Below are 20,563 nucleotides of genomic sequence, written 5' to 3'. Positions count from 1 at the left end.
TCATTTATCTGAAGAAATTGCATGAGGTCAGCAGTTTAGCCCTCCAGATGGCATTTTCCTGTACCTGACTTTTCACTTCATTTGGCTGCCAAGTGCCCGATTTCAGCTACCAAAAGAACTTCCAAGACCTGGGAATACTGTGAGGTTTTTCCTTGGTTTTTGTTTTTAGAATGTTGTATGTCATTTCTGTATTAGGGAGAAATTTAAAATGTTGTAGTGGATGAAGCAGGTAACATGCCATTGAGAGGTTCTTAAAATAATTGCTTTAAAGACATTAGGCACAGAGGTTCTGCATTATCAGCTAGTGCCCTAAAAGGATGTATATGTGCTGGGTCAGCACTTTCCCCATATGTGGCTTTCTATCTGTTAATGAGCTCCTGTTCCTTGCAGGCAGCAAACTGTTCATGTCATGCTTCAGAAATAAGCATCTTCAAGACTTGTGAAGATTATTGAAACCAAATAAGCAAACAAAAAACTCCAGATCCTGTTGTTGACCACATTCGTGATTTTTTGTTCGGGCTGTGTAGAACTAGACTGAGTTTCTAGTTTATTTCCAGTTAGTGGAGTGCAGTGCAAATAACTTGTTTCTGATTAAGGTAGCTTAAATAGGGGATGAGCATATAATACATGCCATCAGAAAAAGCACGTGGTGTTTATACAGGCTTAGGTTTTGCATATACTTCTGGTGTAAGTTATAATGTAATTGCCTAAATCCTGTGTTGTCAGAACATCAGCATTCCTGGGTAGAAGTGTTTACCTTTTCTAAAAAAAAATTAAATATATGTTTACTTGACTGTTGAATCCATGGAAAAACAACACTTAGATGTGAGGAGGCTGAAGTAACGCCACGTTATACATACAGAGATGTAGCTGGGGATGAAGTGTAAAGATGCTTTCTCTTGCTTGCTGTATGAGCTGCTAATACTTGTTCTCATGGTTTAGGAAACAGTGTTAATATAGCAGACTCAGAGTTGGATGGAGACTTAGATATTTTACATGGCCTGCTGTGTATCACCCAGACTGAAAGATTTCTGCTTCTAGTCCATAACTGTGTATATAAATACAGCTGCTCCTGTGCATCTCAAAAGTAAAAAGTCCCAAATTTTGAATAGGAAACCTTGAAGTGATGAAAACTGCTCTCATTACCCTAATGCAGTTCTTGCAAGAAAAGCAAGAGTTCAAGTTTTACTCCTGGGTTCTTCCTGAGTTCTAGTGAGGAGAGATGGGAAAGCAAAATTTTTGGGGAGATTTTGCCCTATCAGCACTTGCTTTAAATATGTGTTGATTTGGGATAGGTGTTCAGTTTAATTATAAAACTATTCATTTTTTTATCTAAAGAAGATGGAAGGTTTTGGAGTGAACTAAAAGTACACCTCTTAGTTAAAAAAACAAAAAAACAACACCCCCCCCAAAACAAAATTCCAACCAAACAACATAAACCAAAACAAACAAAAAACAGTTAAATGCCCCCAAAACAAAACACACAACCAAAGACTAAAAAGAAAAAAACCCCTAAACTAAAGAAAACCAATCCCCAGGCCCTCAGAAAACATCAATTCTAATGAAGGAAGCCAGTAGGCTAGCAGGCATTTATCAGGGGCTAAGATCACGGGATGAAGTCCGTATTAAATAGAGCAGATGTGAGTTTCTGATCTAAATCACTTAAAAAAAATATTTTGCATAAATTAAAGGTTAAGCTCTGCATAATATATGCAGAATTCCAGCCTTAAATTATGTTCCCATGGTTAATGATTAAAGAGCATCATGCATTCCCTTGATTTTGAACAATTTAACCCTCCATGGCTGCATCTATAGATAGATATTCCTTAAGCTTCACAAGGGGGACAGGAGCACGTGCTAGTGCTTGGCAACGATCCATTCCCTTTTTTTGATTACTTAAGAGGGCTGTTCAGGACAGAGTATCAGCCTATATGAATACTATGAACCAGCTTGAACAAGTCAGATTATTTAATTAGCCCTGTTAAGATGCTTCTATTTTTATAACTAATTTTTTGAGTACTCTTGCTAAGTGTGGAAGGTCCAGCTTCAGACTTCAAAAGGTGTTTTCAGCTCATTTTGTTAATCTTGAGGGGTTTCAGACCGTGACTCTACACCGTGTTCATTAAGAGAACACAAAGGGGCTCTGAGAAGCAGTTGAAGTTGGGTAATAAATGTCTGCAGTCCTGGCCTGCAAGTTTTAGGTGTAGGACACTTAAAACTTTCATGCACGAGGGGCATTTGCTCTGTTTACAAAAGGTGTGTTGTGCACTTTTGCCTTAGACCACTGATAATCCAGAGGATGATTCTTTCTTCTCACACCCATTTTGTTCAAGAGTTTGGTTGCCCCCTAGGGCAGGAATGTTCCCCAGCCATCATTTAAAGACCACTGTAAAATTAGCATCTTGCTTGATGACCGATGCTGGTATTTTACCGATGCTGGTAAAATACAGGTGGTGCTTGTTTTGAGCTAGATGCTCTGTCACAGAGGTCCATGTTCTTTGAGTGTTTTTATGTAGACAGGAGCAGGAAATTATTTAATGAAGTAGCTATTAATAAAATCAGATGCACATAGTTGGTTTTTTGGTTTTTTTAAATATCTTTTAAAGCAGTAGTATCCAGAATCTGGTACCTGTGTCACGTATTTACCTTCAGACTGCTTGAAAAGGATCTAATTTAATCATAAGGGTGGGACTCCTACTCCCACACCCCCCAAATTATATTTATTTCCAAAGAAAAAAAAAAATGCTTTGAAGTGTAAAGTTTTCATGTTTTAATTCAGCCAATGGTGTTTTCCTTTCTGGCTAAACTGCTCCTGACTAGTTCAGAAGAAGAAACTCCTCAGTTATGGAATAGCTTTGTGCTTTGTAAAAAAAAAATTAAAAACCAAATTTCACTGGTGGTACGTGCTGGCTGGAAGCTTATGGTCTTGCTCAGGTGTCAGGGAAGAAACAGTTAATTAAACAAAGATCAATCACAAGATGATGCTGAAAAAAAATACATGGGTTTGGAAAAAAGATTAAGGTGTTTTGAAGGCAGAGAGTGCCTGTGCTACTTACGGTTCCATCCAATACCCTCCAAAACCAATGCTTTTTTTGGTAAATCCAGGCAGATGACATCTGCCAGGTCACATTTGAAGATCTTACTCAACTTTAGTTGCAACTGAATATGCAAAATAGCATCCTCTTACTTAGCAGAGAAGTCTATATAAGTGATTAGTGGGTTTTATGTCATCAGTAAATTATTTTAATAGCAAATAAGGCTTTATTACTTTTGCTCTTGCTTTATTGCATTTGCTGCTCTACATTCAATATGTACAGCATTGGCACAATATAGTTTGCATGCTGGCTACTTCATTAGCAGAAGAAATGGTAACTGTTCCAAGACCATAATAATTTGATACTGGAATGGTTAAAGCCAGTAGAAAACAAAACAAAAGAAAAACCCAACAGTTGTTGCATTTCAGGCAGTTGTACAAAGTTAGGAAGTAATAGCTTACAAATGAAGCAAATTTAGTTCTTGAAGGTACCAAGGTGAGACAAAATGAATATGGTTTCTGAAGCACCAGGGTTGTTTTAGTTTACTTCCAAGTTGAAGAAGAACTGTGAGCAAATCAGGATAGAAATATAAATATTTTTTTAAAAAAAAGAGGGGAGTGGGGATAGGGCAATAATAAAGAATGTAAAAGATACTTGGCATAGTATTTTAATATGGAGGATGGTGATTAAATTAACTCTGCACACAGATTTAGGCTACGTTGAAAAAAATTCCACTCCTTGCTTCATAATTGAATATTGAACTGTACACTGAAATAACATGGAATTAAAAAAATATTTGAGAGAAATTTGATGTGGATTAATGTTATTTTGACAAATGTGTTGAGTAAACTGCTCAATGTAGTAATCGGATTTGCCTGCATGTGCAACTGTCCAATAGAACAGATTTATGCATGGTGCTAGAGAGCATTGCATGCTATATCTGCAGTGCTCTGGTAAGGAGAAGAGTCTTGAAGAGATGGGCATAGCATGGAGCAGAATAGAACTTTCTGTAAGCACTGAAAGAAAAAAATAAAAGCCTAGTTTAAAATCTTGTCAAGTTAACACATTTTAATATATTAATAATTTTATGCATGTTGCATAAAAGTTCCTTTAGAACATAAGGAAGATCCTGGATGTGTGTTGTGGCATTTTTCCCATGGACATTATTGTGGAAGAAGGATGCCAGCTATCCCTGCAAAACTGGCCTGGTTCTCTGCAGAGGACTGAATCATTTTCCAGCTTTTTAACTTCTTTCTGGTGGAGATGAACCAGCAATAACTGAGCCAACCTGCTGGAGTTGCTCTGGATCTGTCTCACAGTACATAAATTTGACATGAAAGGTCCTCATATTTAAGATTAACATGCAATTATCTCCTCCTCAAGTGGCAAATTCTTTATAGCCTATATGACCCTTGAGTGGCATAACCCGAGACACAGTAGATGGTATGTATCACCACTGGGCTACCTTTGCCAGTGGGAAGAGTACTCTTACACCTCAGTTTTCTTTTACACCTATCAAAACACAAATTTGGAGTCAGCAAGGGGAGAGGATTTCATGTAAATAGCTTGAAAATCCAGCAAAATCTATTTAAGTTTGTTACGGGAGAGCTGATGGCAATGTCCTAGTAATCTGTTGCCAGTGACGCAGCCATTAAGTGAATCTCTGATAAAAGAGGTCCCTGTATGCTAGCTTAGATGAAAAACAAGTCTGTCTTCTCCATCTGTGTTGCTTTTACTTTCCTGCTTACTGTTTGGGAAGCTTTTTGCAAAGGAACGTAATGAGGCTTCACATGCCTAAGTGTTAGATTTCTCCCCCTTCCCTAGACTGGTACCTGCTAGGAAAATAGAATAAAATAAAGTCTTTTTTTAGTACACTATGCTGGGCTGAGCATTTAGGCATTTACCATAATGTACCCCTTTGTTACTTTTGGCATATTGGATGCAATCAGTGCACCATGGTAAGATGTGATTTGTGTGAGGTTGTTAGGGAAGTGCACTGCTGCTTCTCCATCTGGGGCTCCTCCACTGCTCAGGAACTGCAAGGAGGCATTTTTGAAGGTGAGGTTGAGGAAACACTACCATGGCACTGGGTCTGGGGAGGAAAGTCCCTGAGCATATCTGGAAAATGAGGTCGGTAAGAACTGTGTGTTACTGGAAGTTTGGGGTCTGTGCAGATAGATGGATCCCTGGCGTGAAGACTGCAGGTTGAATGCTGAAACCATCAATCTTGGTGTTTGTCTCTGCATTTGCTTCTCCTGTTCCATCCTGTGTGACCCTTAGGAAAATGGACAGGCCAAGCACTGCTGAAATTCTTAGAAATTGAATTGCATTTGGTATACATCCCATCTTTATGAGATATCATTCAAAATATTGAGTATTTTATTTGCCATTTCTGCTGGGGGGGAAAAAAAAAGTCACCTCAGAGGGCTGTAGCTCCTTCATGCCTTCCCTCCCTTTCACTGTTGACAGACTTCTAAGTTGTGAAAACTTGTTTTCCAACTAATTAATAAAAAGGAACTCTGCAAGTGTGATACTGTCAAATTGATCAAATAAAAAGGTGAAGCCAAAAAGTGCTACCTGAAAAGTAGTTAGTAGCTTCCGAGTAGCTTTTCTATCAGTGCACTGCAGAGGTGCAGCATTATTTAGAATGAATTTTTCAACTGTATTAATCAATAAGACCAGTATTTTTCATATTTAAGTAAAGTATGAAAAAATGGGTATTTTATTTTTTCCTTTTTCTTTAGATTTTAAAAGCTTGATACATGTAGCGTTGGATCAAGGCACATACAAGACTGGCCAAAGGGCATACAAAGCACTTTGGTTTTTAGTTGAAGAAACAAATGATTATGGCAACAAAGAGTGGCTTGGGGTTTAAACATGAAATAGCTCGTAGTTCAGTAGGAAGGCAGAAAGCAACATGTTACCTTACAGATTTACCAAGGAATTTCTGAAAAACTGTGACAGTAATGGGCAGTATTCCTGACTGTAATGGCAGTATATTGAACACATACCTGTATACTGTTTGAATATACTCTTTAAAACAGCTGTATTCCCCAATTGTCTATTTATTCTCATGACTAGAGATGTTGAGACTTTGCTTATATTACCTGGTTTGGTTCATTTTTGTCCTGGTTTTTTTTTTTTTTTTTAATTTTATTTTTTTCTTGCATAACTGCACTTCAGCCCTTTTACTGTTCAAAGCCACTTCTAAGTGTTGTCAATGTCCTCCTGCACTTGCCTCCCAAATGCCCATGACCATCCATCACTGTTCTCTCTGCAATAAGCAGACCACTGGTTTTGATAACCAGAAATCGATCCCTAAACTGTATCCACCCCCTTGGTTTGTAAAGCCTACTGCATTTTTTTTTAAATTCCTTGTTAGGAATTCGATAAAGTGTTCTTCCAGGAATCAATTTTTCTTCCCCACATATCAACAGCTTCAGTCTCATACATGTCATTGATTCAATTATTTTCTTTTAAATCGGATTTCGCCATTCTTGAATGGATATATCCAGACAGCTGATATTGCCCATTACTACACGCATTTTTGTTTATTGAATATTTTTCTGGTTTACAGATTTAGTAGACCAAACATTGAAAGTTCTGTGTTTTTGCAACCACATCTTTTTTTTCCTGATTTTGCCAGGTTCAGCATTGTTTTATTGATACCAAAGTGAAAAATGGCCTGTGCTTACACTTACAAGGATCTCAGATGAATGTTCTGACTGCTCAACACGGCAAGAAAATTCACTTTCACAGTCAACAAGTCATCTTACTCAGTAGAACACAAAAGTTAAATGGTCTGTAACTTCAATATTAGCAAGGAAAATACAGTACAAATTACTAAAAAATACTAAAATATAGAATTGTGGTCAGGTATCCCCACTACATTAATCGCAGCAGTAGCCTGAAATTTGAAACTTTTAATAAAAAGTTCTTAAATATAAATTATATGGCAAATGTACAGTACATTGCTTTGTCAGTCTTTTAATCCAGTGTTTTGCAGTAGAACAGCAACTGTTATGTCAGTCTTTTCTCGTTTTCTTTAAAAAACAAAACAAAAAACCAAAAAAACTAACAAAACCCAAACCAGTCTTTTGTGTCCTTCAGTATCATGAGTGTGAATGATCTGAATCTGGAATACCACTGTCTCTGTAGCTCCTGTTACTACTGCTTTCACTGTGGCTGTTCTTATACAGATTCATGCCATTAGGTGGGAAGATGGTGTGTATTACGAACTCCTCCTTGGACACTTGGTCGTTGGTTATCGGTATCATCTGGAAAGAAGTCTCCCTGATTTCTAGGATGGAGTTATCCTTCTTGGTTCCTGCTTCGGCATAGTCGTCTTTTCTCCGCCGTCCTTTGCTGTAGGTGCAGTTCCGGGAGAAGAGGGACCCGTTCCTGTGGACGTACCAGCAGACCAGGGCTAGCAGCGCGATGGCCACCAGCGCCACCGCGCCGCCGATGATGGCGGCCAAGGGCAAGCTGGAGTTTTTGTAAGGTTCTTTCTCCTGCTCCCGGTTGAGGGTCGTGGTAGGGTTGTACATCTTAAGAGGGGCCGTCTCGGTTTCAATGCATTCAGGCGTTTCGTCGGAGAGATAGATGTTGCTGGTTTCCATGGGAACCATGCATACACGGTACGGTGATTCTGGCTCAAGAGCTGTGAGCAAATAGTCGTTTCTGTCGCCCGTAACTATCGTTTCAGTTATAGATCCAAAGGCAGGGCTGTGACCCATCTTGAGCCAGCTCAGCCGTAAAGCAGTCATCGGTAGTGCAACTTTCCAGGAGATGTGAATAGTCTCCGTGCTTACGGATTTCACAAATATTGTAATGATTTTGCGTACCGGGCTCGCTGTGGTTCTGTAGTTCTTATTTAGGTTGGGAGTCTTGATGTCTGGTTGTTTGGTCACAGAAACCGGCCAGTGTCCCTGGGCCGGGTATAACGTGTTTGGTACCGCGGTAGTGATTTGGATGGTGCTGATCATGCCATCATCCTTACAATCAAACAGCTCTGCGTTGAGGTCTTTGATAGCCATTCCACGAACTTTCTCTGGAGCCTGACACATCAGTCCACGTACGTTCACTTTTAAAGGCAGTGACTGTAACCAGTCGCGTACCCATTTCATTTTGCACCCGCAGTGCCAAGGGTTGTTGCGAAGGAACAGCTGAGTTATGTTGTCCAGATCATCAAAGACACCCTGAGGTAAATTGCTAATATTGTTATTGGACATATCTAGTCGATACAACTGCCGTAGATAGGAGAAAGCATTGGCTGGCACACGGTTGATGTGGTTTTCTTGAAGATAAAGCTTTCTTAAATTTGTTCCTGGCAAATTTACTGGGGCAGCTGTGAGCGAATTGCGGACCAACGACAGTTCCGTAAGATTGACGAGATTCGTGAAGACTTTGTCCCCTAATCCATGATTATTTAGAAGATTTCCGTCTAAAACAAGGCGTTTTAGATTTGTAAGGTCTTGAAGGGACAACTCTGAAATCGTGGAAATGCGATTATCGTCCAAGCGTAGCTCTTCTATCGTTTTAGGCAAACCCCAGGGAATGGTGCTAAGGTGATTTCGAGAGAGAAAAAGAAGTCTGAGATAGATGTTGTCCCGGAAAGCTCCATCCTCAATGCTAACAGCAGAAACAGAATTATCATCCAAATGCAGTTCTTCCAGATAAGGAATTTGTGAAAGTGAATCATAAGTAATGGTCCTTATGTTATTCTCCTGCAAATGCAGTTCCTTAACATACTTAGGGAGGTTAGTAGGGAATTCATCTAGGCTGTTGTGGTATAAATATATTCTTTCCACCCTAAGCAAGTTCTTCAGTTCTGAAGGAATCCCAGCATTATTTATTTGATTGTTCTGAAGGAAGAGGGTAGTAGCATCCTCTGGGATTCCTGTAGGAATAGACGTCAAACTGCGATCATTACAATATATGAAACCCATATCACAGCGACATACTGAAGGGCATGGTTTGGCACTAACAGAGTAAGGTGCCATGTCAAGTAACAGCCCTATTTTAGTCCAAACTAGGAAGATGCTCCAGGTTACACTAATCATGGTCAGGAATGATGAGATTTGTATACAGTTCTGATCTTCAACAATCTAAAAAAACCAAACAAACAAAATTATCCAGATCATCAGTGAAGAAACTGCAGTGAAAATTCAACTTCAACATCACAGAATACATCTGAAACACATGTATTAAACCAAAATTCAAGCTTCTAGACATGTCTTACTTTCTTGTCTTTACATCAGTAACTGTACTACTTCAACTAATCCAATTAGGTTAACAGGTTATTCTGCACAGTAAACAAAAATAATAAAATCAAGTATGTCTGGTGTGTGAATTCTTTTGCTTAAGCAGGAAGGCTCCTTCTAAGGATTCCTTCACATTTCATGTGTAGCGACAATCTTTGTTCACAGATACCAGATAAGTACAGAGCTGAAGTCACACCAGAGTTCAAGTAAATCATTCTATATCTGAAAGATAAGAAGTAATTCCTAAGCCAGCTAACTACCTCAGGAGCCCTTAAATGAACTTGAAAAAACCTTTGCCAAACCCACAAGGTTAGCTATTCTGGAGGTTCAAAAAAATCCTAATGACAAAGCATTAAATGCAGACAAAAGAGCCAGGGCTAGCTAAACGCTTTTTTCTCAAGTTTTCCCAAGTGCTCAACATCATGGTGTGTATCTTAGTAATACAGCAGCTTACTTTTCTTAGTTTCCAATCTAGAATGCTTAGAAATGTGAACATTACAACTGGTAGGTAGCTAACAACCTGACATAGGTGTTAGAGCTATGGCTTTCTAGTTGACTGGATGGAGTCCATTTCATTACATGCTTAATTTCATGTTTAAATATTTGCCGTTCTCAGAAGTCATCTTACTAAGCAGTGCACTAATAAGAGGCTATTTGGCAGGTTTAACCACATTTTCCCATCTTATTAGTTCAAACCGTGCAGGGTAGCATAATATAAATTAACTCTTGAGACTGAAATTGTACTTTGCACTGGTACTGTGTTTGTACATTGAGCTCAGGTAATTAGCATTTTTATAGCTTTTAAGACAACATAATTCAATTACCATTGCAATTAGGGTTGTGAGAACTTCTGCAAGATGACCTGTGCAATAAGCAGTGTCATGACCTTTTCTCATGTGGGTTCATAAATTAATTGAACTTTATTCGCTGAAGCACAAAAAAGGAAATAAATTAATATTGATCCTACCGTATTTAAAGGTACGAGTAAATTTTGTGCTTGAGGATATCCAGTAAAAGAATGTCCTTCTCACAAGTCACTCTTACGGTTTACTCCATGGAGCTGTTGTTTTTCTCGACGGTGTTTACTCAGATGGTCCTTCTCCGTGGTCTGTGTTTCCTGGCTCCTGGCACGATACTCAATGAGCATTCCAACCAAGATTTATCATGGTACATAAGCACACCAGGCCGGGGCGTAGAAAAGCTTCAGCTTCCCTCTATTTTTGTCCTCCTGTAAAGTCTGTGAATGAAGAGCCTCTTTTGTTTGGTTTAATGCCTTTAGCAGGAATTAATTTCTTTGTAGCTCTTACAAACTCTTCCGTGCAGTGTAATAGTCAGAGGTGGTAACTTCAGGGCCGCGTGATGGGAACTATTCATTATGCTGAGCCTTGAAGGATGGTAGCCTCTTCAGGAGGTCAGCAACAGGGGCTGCTTCTTCCTCTCCAGAATTACCCAAGTATAAACTTTGTACAGCAGCTACATCCTGATACATCCACACCTCTTTGAGAGAACCATTTTCCGACTCTCACTTTTCAACATGTCTTCCAGATTTGTAATGCAGGAAAGAATTCCTCCTGCGCTGCAAGAATGCAGGTTATTCTACCGTAGAAACATCAGGCAATTCAGATCGTTTTCTTCATTAAAAAAAAAAAAAAAAAAAAAGCCAGAACACCAAAAATATTATTTTCTTCCCAGAAAATTCCCTTTTTAAAGCTTTCCTTGAGCTCTTCCTGTGAAAGTAAAAATAAACAAAAAACGGTATTAATAACAGCCAGTGTACATGAATATTCAGAATTGTGTTGCATCCCCTACTTACTTACATCCCCTGCTTACTGAATAGCACATCTTTTTTTCCCAAAAATATTGGAATTTTGGCAAGATAAAGAGGTCTTAATGAAAAGACTTTGCTAGTTAGTCTCATACTACTGCATTTTTTTGCTGGATCTATATTTTCCTTTCTTTCAGTACCAAATAAAGTAATCCTGAATTGACAGACAGTAATGAAGTATTTGAAAATGATGCTTCTCATCAGATTACAAATGCCAGCCCTGCCTCCCTGGAGGAGGCGAAAGCCATTACTTGATTTGTGTTCTTGGTAAACTGAGGTAGATGCTGCTGCTCTCCTTGCTTTTAAATGTAAAGGGAGCTAATTCAGTGGCTACTGGATCAAATGGGAAATGGTTTTGCTAAAATATGGTATTAATATTTCACATTTGCAACATGTGAATTCTGAATTAGGAACTAGATAGGGATCTGCATCAGCTCTGTGGCAACAGACACATAACGTGGGGTTTGCCCATGAAATGTGTTTAACTTGCGGTCTGAAATTTTAGTTAAAGCCACTGTGTTTGTCACTTTGCACAGTGGAATTGGTGTTCAGATGAGAATCCCATTTGATATTTCTAATTAAAAAGAAGAAGAAAAAAAATTCAGTATTGACTCTATTTCTTGAAGAACTCCTAATTATTTGATTGTTTTCTGAATATTATTTTAAACTTGGGCTACCACATGCTACTACTGCAGAAAGTATCCAGTGAGATCCCAAACCTGTGTTCCCTGAGAGCATGTAAGCACTGCATCTGGTTAAATCTGAAATGAAAAAAACCTTAACATTTTCTTGCCTTGTCCCTTTTATACCTGCACATTGTCCAGAGAACTGAGTGCAATCCTAAGGAAGAAACAGCATGCTGAGTAATGCTTGCTTAGCTGCCTCTTCCTAGGAGCTTAACTACAGTAGCTACTGGTCCTTCATAAAATATTCCACCTAAACAGAAACAGTCTCTGTTTTTAATTGCCTTTTGCAATTTGAAGCAGGTCCATCATTAAATAAATCAGTCATATTCCTATAGCAACAGGAAATAGGCAATGATACAAAATTATTGATGTAGATACAAATCATAATACTCTTCTTCTTAGAAAAAAGTTGACCATTAAAGAGGAAAAACAAAACAACAGCAACACACACACACACACACTTCCCCCTACTTAAGAGATGGTGTGGCTGTCCAGTGAGGGAATGGCAAAGCCTCTTCCCTCCTGATGCTGCTGCTTTTGTACTTATCTGAGCTTTGGTTTTGCATCTTGTTTTCAGCAGTTTGTAATGAAAATAGTAACTTAAAATGAGAGACTCCCATTGTGGCATAATAAGTATTTTAATGTATGCTTCATTAAAGGAAAAAACCTCAGTGTCTACATGGCCACAATTGTTTAGGTTTTTTTTCATTTTTGTAACTTATGTAATTTGGGTAAATTATGCAATCATTGTAAAATGGAACAAAGGGCTCCATATTCTAGCAGGGTCCAGTTTTCTTCGTCTGTGTTACTGAAGTGTTTGGGTACAGAAGTTCAGGCTCTATTCCTGAAACTTTGCAACAGCTTTGTAATAAAAATGCTATAAATTTCTTAAGTAGGCTTTTGAAGGCTACAAGTACTTATAAAAAAACAAAAACAAAAACCAAACAAAAAACCCAAAACATTTTTAGAGCTGTAAAAAATGTTAGTATTAAGCAAAACAGAGGCTCTAATATGCATATATTACATATACATATGCACACTTGAGAAACCAAGTTCATTTATTTTACCTTTCTAGCATATAAACTGTTTCCTTTTTGCTTCATTTGATAGTCATCCCTTCATTTATTGCCGCTATTATAACAGCAGTAATGTGTAGGATTAAAATGGAAGCACTAAAGCTCATTAAGTTCTTGGAATTTTTTTTTATCCCCTCTCTCAAAATTACATGAAAACAAGAGAGAGAGAAAAAAATAAAAGTAGGTCTCTTTGGAGAAGATGATACTGTTTCAAAAATGTGGATTAAGACTATACCCCCCACTCCCTTTTCTAAACTTAGAATAGGTTTCTTCAGGTTTTGATTGTTTGATATCTTGAACTTCCCTTTTATATCTCAAGCCATAGCTGAAAACAATGTTTTTGCATATCAAAGGCTCCAGTGATCTGACTACAGAGAAGGGAATCCTGCTGCCATGTTCCAACTCTCCCCTTCTTGAGCTGTCTCTAAATATTCCCTGACATCAAGTCATTATAGCTGATCCGGCAGGATGAAAAGCAAAGTGACCCCCGCTGGTACAGGCACTGTGTCCAGGTTTCTCTAGCATCAAATTGGGAGGCTTCATGGACACATGGTTTTAAAAGAAGCCATTGCTTTTGAACAGAGCAGACTGTGCTGAAATTAATTTTTAAAGTAAAAAAAAAAAAAAAAAAAAGACTTTTTTTTTGTAACTGAAGTAACATTGGAGTAACTAAACAGGAGCTTTTTAGCTTATCATTATTCCAAGTTTAATGTTTTCATGAACTCTGCTGAACTGCATTGTTAAATTACTTTTCCTGGGATATTGTGTGAGCAATTGTATTACTACAGATAGCAGTAATGCTTGAATCTTGCACATGCAGTTATCACTGTGGCACAGCTAAGCAGGGGAACATCATTTTTTATAAACGTTCAAAGTGAGACTTTACAAGAAAAATGTATCAGAGAACACTGCATTTACTACAAGGTATGGAGTGTGCCTACACTCCCTCTCCTGTCTTGGCATATTTGAAAAGTTGAGAAGTTTTTTGTATTGTTTTGTTTTGAGTTTTTTTCCTAACAAGGAAAAAAAAAAAAAAAGTGCCAAAAAGATCTGTCCTTTCCAAGCTGTGATAAAACATGAATAAAATCAAGACCTGCCTTACTGGAGGTCACACAATGCTTATTTGAATTTCTAATCTACCTCTGTGTTCTTCAGCAGGAACTTGGGTAGTTCAGTGGTTTCTTTTTAACCATCAAAGTTACAGGGGGCAGGGAAGCAGCTCAATACTTTTAGGTTATAAATGATGGGTATAATTTCAAATTAACATTAGAATATGCACACTTGATAAGCCTAAAATTTTGCTTAACCAGTGTACTTACATTCCAGAATTACCTCTGTATGCTTATAATCTGAGATGCATCAGAAGCATAAAATGTGCTTATTATATTTAAAATACTTGTGAAGTCTGTCTACTGCATATACTACCCGTTTACAAAGGTCATGCTGCCTCCTAAATAGCTTCACCGAGGGTTTTTTTGTTTTTGTTTTAAGAATAAAAGTTCTTAAGTGCCAATCTACACTTAAAACAATGCTCGTACTTTAGTTTCTTCAGTGTATTACTCAGTTAGTTGATAGTCACAGCAAGTTGCTTTCTAAGCACCCTGTCTAGGAGCTGCAATTTCCACGATCATCATATTTCAGGAAGGTGCCCCAGTCTTTTGTTTGGTGCTAGGCAAGCAGAAGGTCCTCTAGCTGTCTTTACAAGGGGTAAAGAATGCAAAGGATTTTGTTGAGTGAGAGTGAGCCCTTCAGTCAGGTTCTGTCTCTGTTTTCGTGAAATTTGTTGGTTTGGCTTTTTAAAATTCTGTTGGAGAAGGCTTTATTTACTTGTAGAAAAATTTATTTGCCCCCCCACCCGTGTGTAGTAGTTGAATTATAATATTGCTTTCATCCTACTAGTTCTAACTCGTGTCTTAAAAAAAAGAAGCGGGGGGGGGGAGTCAAATTTTGGTGTCATTTTTCCCCTCAAATGCAAGTGACTGACTGAGAAATAGATTCTGAATAAAAGTGTGACTCCGTGCTTAAGGTGAGCAAAACCAGTATTTGCTGTAGAGGCTAAAAATGAACCAGGTTTTTATCTTCTGAAGTTTACTTCTAAAACCTCTCCTGGTTTTGAAGATGCTAGGTTGAAAAGATCCATTCCCCACTCACTCCCTTGTTTTGACTACTCTGCTTCTGCAAAGGTTGCACGTTCAAAAAGCACTTTGAGGGGGAGTGTTTTGCAATGGGTTTTTGTTTGGTGTTTTAGTGCTCTTTGAGTCTAGCCAATTATGGCTTCTAGGTTTTTCTTTTGTGAGCTGCTGCTGAGGTAACTTGCCGGTGCTTAAAATAAAAGAATGGAGAACAAATGCTCCCATTGTTTCAAGGTAAAATCAGGTTTTTTTTTTCCCTTTTGACAAGTTTAGGTGGAATTATACCTGATAGGGAGCTCCTGGCACAAAATGTCAGGCCTGTAAAAATACTACTGAAATACTGAACTAAATTTCTGTAGTTTTGTTTCTCTCCCTTTTAAAATAAATGCTTGCTCATCTCCTGATGACTAAATTTGCTCCTCAAAATATAAGACTTGAAATAGGGTGAAGCTGTGAAGAATGCTCGAATTCTTACAGCTCTTGAAAGGGAGAACGGAGTTTGTGATGATGCAATATATTTACTGAACACTTTCCAACCTGCCTGCCCTGAGTGCTATTTGGTCACTTATTAAAAATAAATGTATGCAATCACATATAAATTCTTATGTGCGTTCCTGTGCTTTGAAGTGATTAAGGAAAAAAAAAACTTCAGAAATAACTAGCCATTAGCATCCATGCTTCCTGCTAGGAGACAAAGATGGCCATCTACCAACTGAAGCCACTTCAAATAATTGCAATGCAAAGTTTGCAAACTCCAGCAATTGCTTTGATTTCTCACCATCGCCTTACATAATACCTTTCTACTTTCAGCTACCGGTTACAAAAGAAAATGAAGAGAAAAAAAACCCCCACACAACAGAAAAAAAAAAAAAAAAAGAACCCCAAACCCACCCAAACCTAGAAATGCATCTTTAGTTCTTGCTGTAAAATGTATAGACTTCATTTCTGGAGCTTGCTGTGAGTTTACTACAGAGTTTTTTTGCCCACTGGGGGGTGGTACACGCTACAAAAACTGCTTTTAAGGACCACAAGTCAGATGTTTTTTGCTGTTGTCCAGTTTTCTCTGCTTTAATTACAATAAAGTCTCCTGTTGAGAAAAACAGAGGCAGCTTCAAAAGGAGGGTGAATAATAATAAATTCCAAAGAATCACTCTTTCATAGAGTTTTCAGAATCTTATTTCTCATGCCGATTGTACTAACTACAGTATTTATCTGGTTGTTCTCCAGTTAAATAAAATGGTATGGGTATATAAAAAAACAAAACCAAAAAACCTCAACATTTTAAATATATGCCAAAGGTTGTCACTGATCCTGGAACACAGGAGGAGCACAGAAGGCAGGAAAAAATTGCAGTTTTAAGAAGTGATTAAACCTAAAAGCTTGATAGCAGCATGAATAGAAGGATTAGAATAACCTCAGTATATTTTAAGATAATTGGCTTTCTGTGAACCTAGGTATACCTTTTGTTGATGAAATATTTGAAAACTGATCTTACAACAGGGCTGTATTGTATGCTTTGGAGTAAATTAAACTCAAGGGTGTACGGTTTGTTTTGTTTTGGGTTTGTTTTTTTTTTTTTTTTTGAGGGTGGTAGGGAAGGGCATTGAAATCTCTTAAGTATGACCTAATGTGCGTCGTATATTGACAAGAAGAACATATACTGATCTTTCTGTTTTAAAGCAGATAATTCATTTCTTTGTACAGTTGAATTGACAAATGCATTTTTCACTCTAATTCAAAGAAATGTTCATTAAGACGCCATATCCCCAGGCAACAGACGGTGAGCATAATTGATGCTTCTATCTTTTTGGGCAGTATATTTCAGGCAGAGATATTGGGGTCAGCATAAGGTTTGTTTTTTGTTTTTTCTTTTTTTTTAAGTCAGAAATACTTCTTGTCTGTATGGAGGATCTAGTTGGAAATGGAAAATGTACATCTTTTTCGAAGTGGCAGTAAGAAAATGCATCCAGTTGACTTGCTCTTTGCCAGGAACACGATTTAATTGTGAACTAATTCTGTGTTCCAGTGTGAACCTGGTGTGCAAAATACTCCGCTGTGCTCTGTTAACTGACCAGAATTGATCCCTGAAAGAAGGGAAGCGACTTGCCTTCAGTCCCAATTAGTAACCCACAGCTCACAGCACTCCACGAATTAGTTAATTACACGCACTCCTCGTCGCGTTTGCAACACTCCTTGCAACTTGGGAGTGGATGCGCCAGGGTTGGGCTCAAACCCCTTTGCGGTCAGAGAGATGAAAATTTAGGCGACCTCAAAGAGAAGGACTGAGCCAGAAAGGCAACTGTCTGTGCAAGAGAAGAGCTTTTATTTGCCAAAGGGGTGATCTTGGAAACAAGGCAGGAAGAAAAAAAAAAAAAAAAAAAGGAAGGAAAGAAAAAAGCCCCAAATAACAACAACAACAAAAACCAAACCTGAAAAAAAACCCAACCACCAAACCCCAACCAAAAAGCCAACCCAAAAATCAGCAACCTGTGCCTGGATGCTGTACGCTATGGCAGATGCTGGGAAGCAGTGGTGCTGGGATGAGCGCTAGGAAATGCAGGGATACTCGGGCTTTGCTTTATCAACTAAGTTGCAGCTTCTGATTGTGCTGGATGGGAACTGGGAAAATAAAAAAAACTCCGGCACTTCTCCCCCCCGAAATGGTTTTCGGGGGGAGAATAACAGAGAGATGAGGTGTGCCAAGAAGTGGACGAGATATTTATTTGCGAGCCATTTATAAATGCATTTGCCGCACTTGTAGGCAGGTAGACAATCCCTTAATAAACCAAAACCAGCAGAAAAGTTGATTAAAACTAGGCAGGAACCGTCTGCTTGCTGGGAGGACGAGCCATCAGCTCTTCTTCCCAAGGAAAGTGGGGCGTCTTGGAGGGAATTTGGGCCTGTTGCATTCTTTCTTTAACGTATGTGCAACCATTTTGTTCCCCATCTCCTCGCCCGCAGACTTTGGGCGTGAGGAGAGGCAGCACCAACCGCGCTCGCCTTGTCTTTTTTTTGGGGGGGGGGAAATACATGCACCAAGGAGGAGACGGGGGTAGTTTCCAAAGCAGGGGAGAATTGCGGGATAAGGGTAGCGAGAGACCTCCTCCCCCCACCGCCTCCCTAACTCGCTCCATTAAAACGAGGGGCTGGGGTCCCAAGACCTGCGGAGCGCAGGGAGCCCGGAGGCGTCGCTCCGCGGGTCCATTCCGCGCTTCCCTCCGCCCCCGCGGAAAGCGGGTTCTGACTTTTTCTCCCAGGGTCGGTGCAACGCTGGCACCGCAAGCCCAGTTTCGGGAGCAGCTGGCCTGAGCCCCAAGTACGCGGCGGAGGATGGGTGGGCGGGCAGGCAGGCAAAGGGCCGACTGCAGCCCCCGCGGGGCTGGCCGCGGCGTTCCGCGCACCTGCGCTCCCTGCCGCGCAGCCAGCGGGCAGCTCCCCGCCGCAGCGCCGTGCCCGCACCCTGGGGCTAAGGAGGGGGGTGGGTGGGTGTTTGTATGCGTGCCCAAACTTCACGCCGCATCCTCCTCCTCCTCCTCTACCTCCTCACCCCCTCAACCCTCCCGACCCGCGCAGCAGCTCCCGCGGAGAAAGCTCTTTTTTTTTTTTTTTTTTTTTTTTTTCCTCGCACTTACCTGCGAGGCGCAGAGGGGGAAAAAAAAATTAAAAGAAAAAAATAAAAAAAGAGAGAGAGAGAGACGGGCGATCCCGGCGTTATAGCGCGGCCGCCGCGGTAAATTCCACAGATGTCTGGAGCGGGGGGCGAGAGGAGCCGTGGCGGAGCGGTGCGCGGAGCGGTGCGGTGGCTGCGCTGGCACGGGGCAGCCGCGGAGCTCGGCGCGCGCCCTCAAGTCGCGGCGGCAGCGCCGATCCGGCAGGGGGCGGGGGGAGACGTCACCCGCGGGGCGGGGCGGGGAGGGATCGGCGGGAGAGGAGGGGAGGGGCGCGGCGGGGCGCCCACCGCCGCCGCTAGGGGGCGCAGCAGGCGGCGCCATGGCCGCGCAGGGGAGGGGGAGGGGCGGAGGCGGCGGATCCCGGTGGAGAAGAGCGGCGGCTGGGGGAGATGAGGGGGAGGAGGGGGAGGGTGTTTCGTGGTTATTTCTTCGTTTTTCCACACCCCCGCTATTTCCCGGCAGAATGGCGGTGGTGCCGCTGCTGGGTGAGGAGGGAGGGGGGAGGTTGCCCCCTCGTTGCTTGAGGTAAACCCCCGGTGGCCGTTTCCAGTTTCCCCCCGGTGTCGGTCGGGCTCTCGACGGGGCGGGCTACGCTGGGAAGTTAAACCCCGGCCGCTGCCGCTTCTCCCCCCCACCTCTTTAGATCAGGGGTGGTTGTGAGTTGTGCAAGTGTTTTTCAAAGAGAAATAGTTATAAATCGGTGTCGCTCTCCCCAGCCGCTGCAAACACACGGCCCCGAGCGTAGCTCTCCAACAGCAATGGCCACGCCGTCGCACCTCGCTTGAGGTATCGCGAGCGGCAGCGTCGGCAGGTTTAAAGTTTTTCTGAGGTATTAGCACTTAATGCCTTTTAAAATCAGCAAGTGGATAAGCATTGCCTGGGTTTTATGCTCCACCCGGGACGGCGCTCGTTTAGAGATACCTTATCCTGCCCGGCGAGACTGAGGTTGAGGATGAGAGAGTCCTGGCCTGTCTGCAGTCTTTAGGGGCTTTTAAATATAAGTTCTGCCCTTAGATCAGCAAAATTTGACAGTAGTCACCAGACAAGCTAGAAAATATATTCCCCAGGTGGTTTTTTTCATTAAACCTACTTAAACTTTTTTTCCATAGCTTACTAACTTGCACAGGTAGCATTGAATTGGGCAGATGCAGTTGGCGTTTCCACTATTGCTTTTTAAATTTTTCATAAAAACAGGGGTTTCTTTCAAGGCAGATAGCCTCTACCTTCATGAGCGACCTGTTCTCATATGCATCAGATCTGTCCTGATCTCCTTCTTCAATGGCTTGTTCAGTAGTACAAGGAGCTGATGGCAGGCTCATGAAAACCATCTCTGCTGGCTCCAGTTGTCCTCCAGTTGCACTTTTTTCTGCTATCAGAAGACAGCAAGGCCAAGCTCTGCTAAGCCTAAAGAGAGCTTGACTTCTTTAAGGCCTGTGGAAACCCAACAGTTGTGTAAGTTGGAGCATAGGAGGTTCAAGTTGAATATCAGAAAGAATTTTTTTACTGTAAGGGTGACAGAGCCCTGGAACAGGCTGCCCAGGGGGGTTGTGGAGTCTCCTTCACTGGAGACATTCAAAACCCGCCTGGACACGTTCCTAGGCGAGGTACTCTAGGTGGCCCTGCTCTGGCAGGGGGGGTTGGACTAGATGATCTTTCGAGGTCCCTTCCAACCCCTAGGATTCTATGATTCTATGATTCTATGATTCAACAGAAAGTTGCATTTAAATACTTAAATCCCCTTTGTTTGCCTTTTGACAAAAACAAACACAGACAAACTAGAAAGTGTCAAACCTTGTCCTTTTATTGAGAAAAATTTTAATAGATTTTTGAGCACCGCGTCATGTATTTGGTATTTAGATCGTTGAATAGTTATAT

At 40.7% G+C, this 20,563-nt stretch overlaps 2 protein-coding genes across 11 annotated transcripts in view; one reads left to right on the top strand and one right to left on the bottom strand.

Moving 5' to 3' along the window:
- The window catches only part of MACROD2 (mono-ADP ribosylhydrolase 2), an 870,286-nt gene that overhangs the window by 92,289 nt on the left and 757,434 nt on the right, over nt 1-20,563 (top strand). The window lies entirely within an intron of this gene.
- FLRT3 (fibronectin leucine rich transmembrane protein 3) lies at nt 5,720-18,896 on the bottom strand. Its single transcript, XM_071740238.1, has 3 exons — nt 18,650-18,896; nt 10,266-11,025; nt 5,720-9,142 (listed from the first exon to the last, which is right to left on the bottom strand). The coding sequence occupies exon 3, from the start codon at nt 9,095-9,097 to the stop codon at nt 7,148-7,150; it is 1,950 nt and encodes a 649-aa protein (XP_071596339.1). The 5' UTR covers nt 9,098-9,142; nt 10,266-11,025; nt 18,650-18,896; the 3' UTR covers nt 5,720-7,147.

Source organism: Heliangelus exortis, chromosome 3, assembly GCF_036169615.1.
Source record: "Heliangelus exortis chromosome 3, bHelExo1.hap1, whole genome shotgun sequence".
Classification (NCBI taxonomy): Eukaryota; Metazoa; Chordata; class Aves; order Apodiformes; family Trochilidae; genus Heliangelus; species Heliangelus exortis.
The sequence above is the reverse complement of the archived record's forward strand: the minus strand, read 5'-3'. Positions and strand labels throughout refer to the sequence as shown.

What these genes read in the sequence shown, in the direction of transcription:
- FLRT3 (XM_071740238.1), bottom strand. Translation starts at nt 9,097, where the DNA reads ATGATTAGTGTAACCTGGAGCATCTTCCTAGTTTGGACTAAAATAGGG.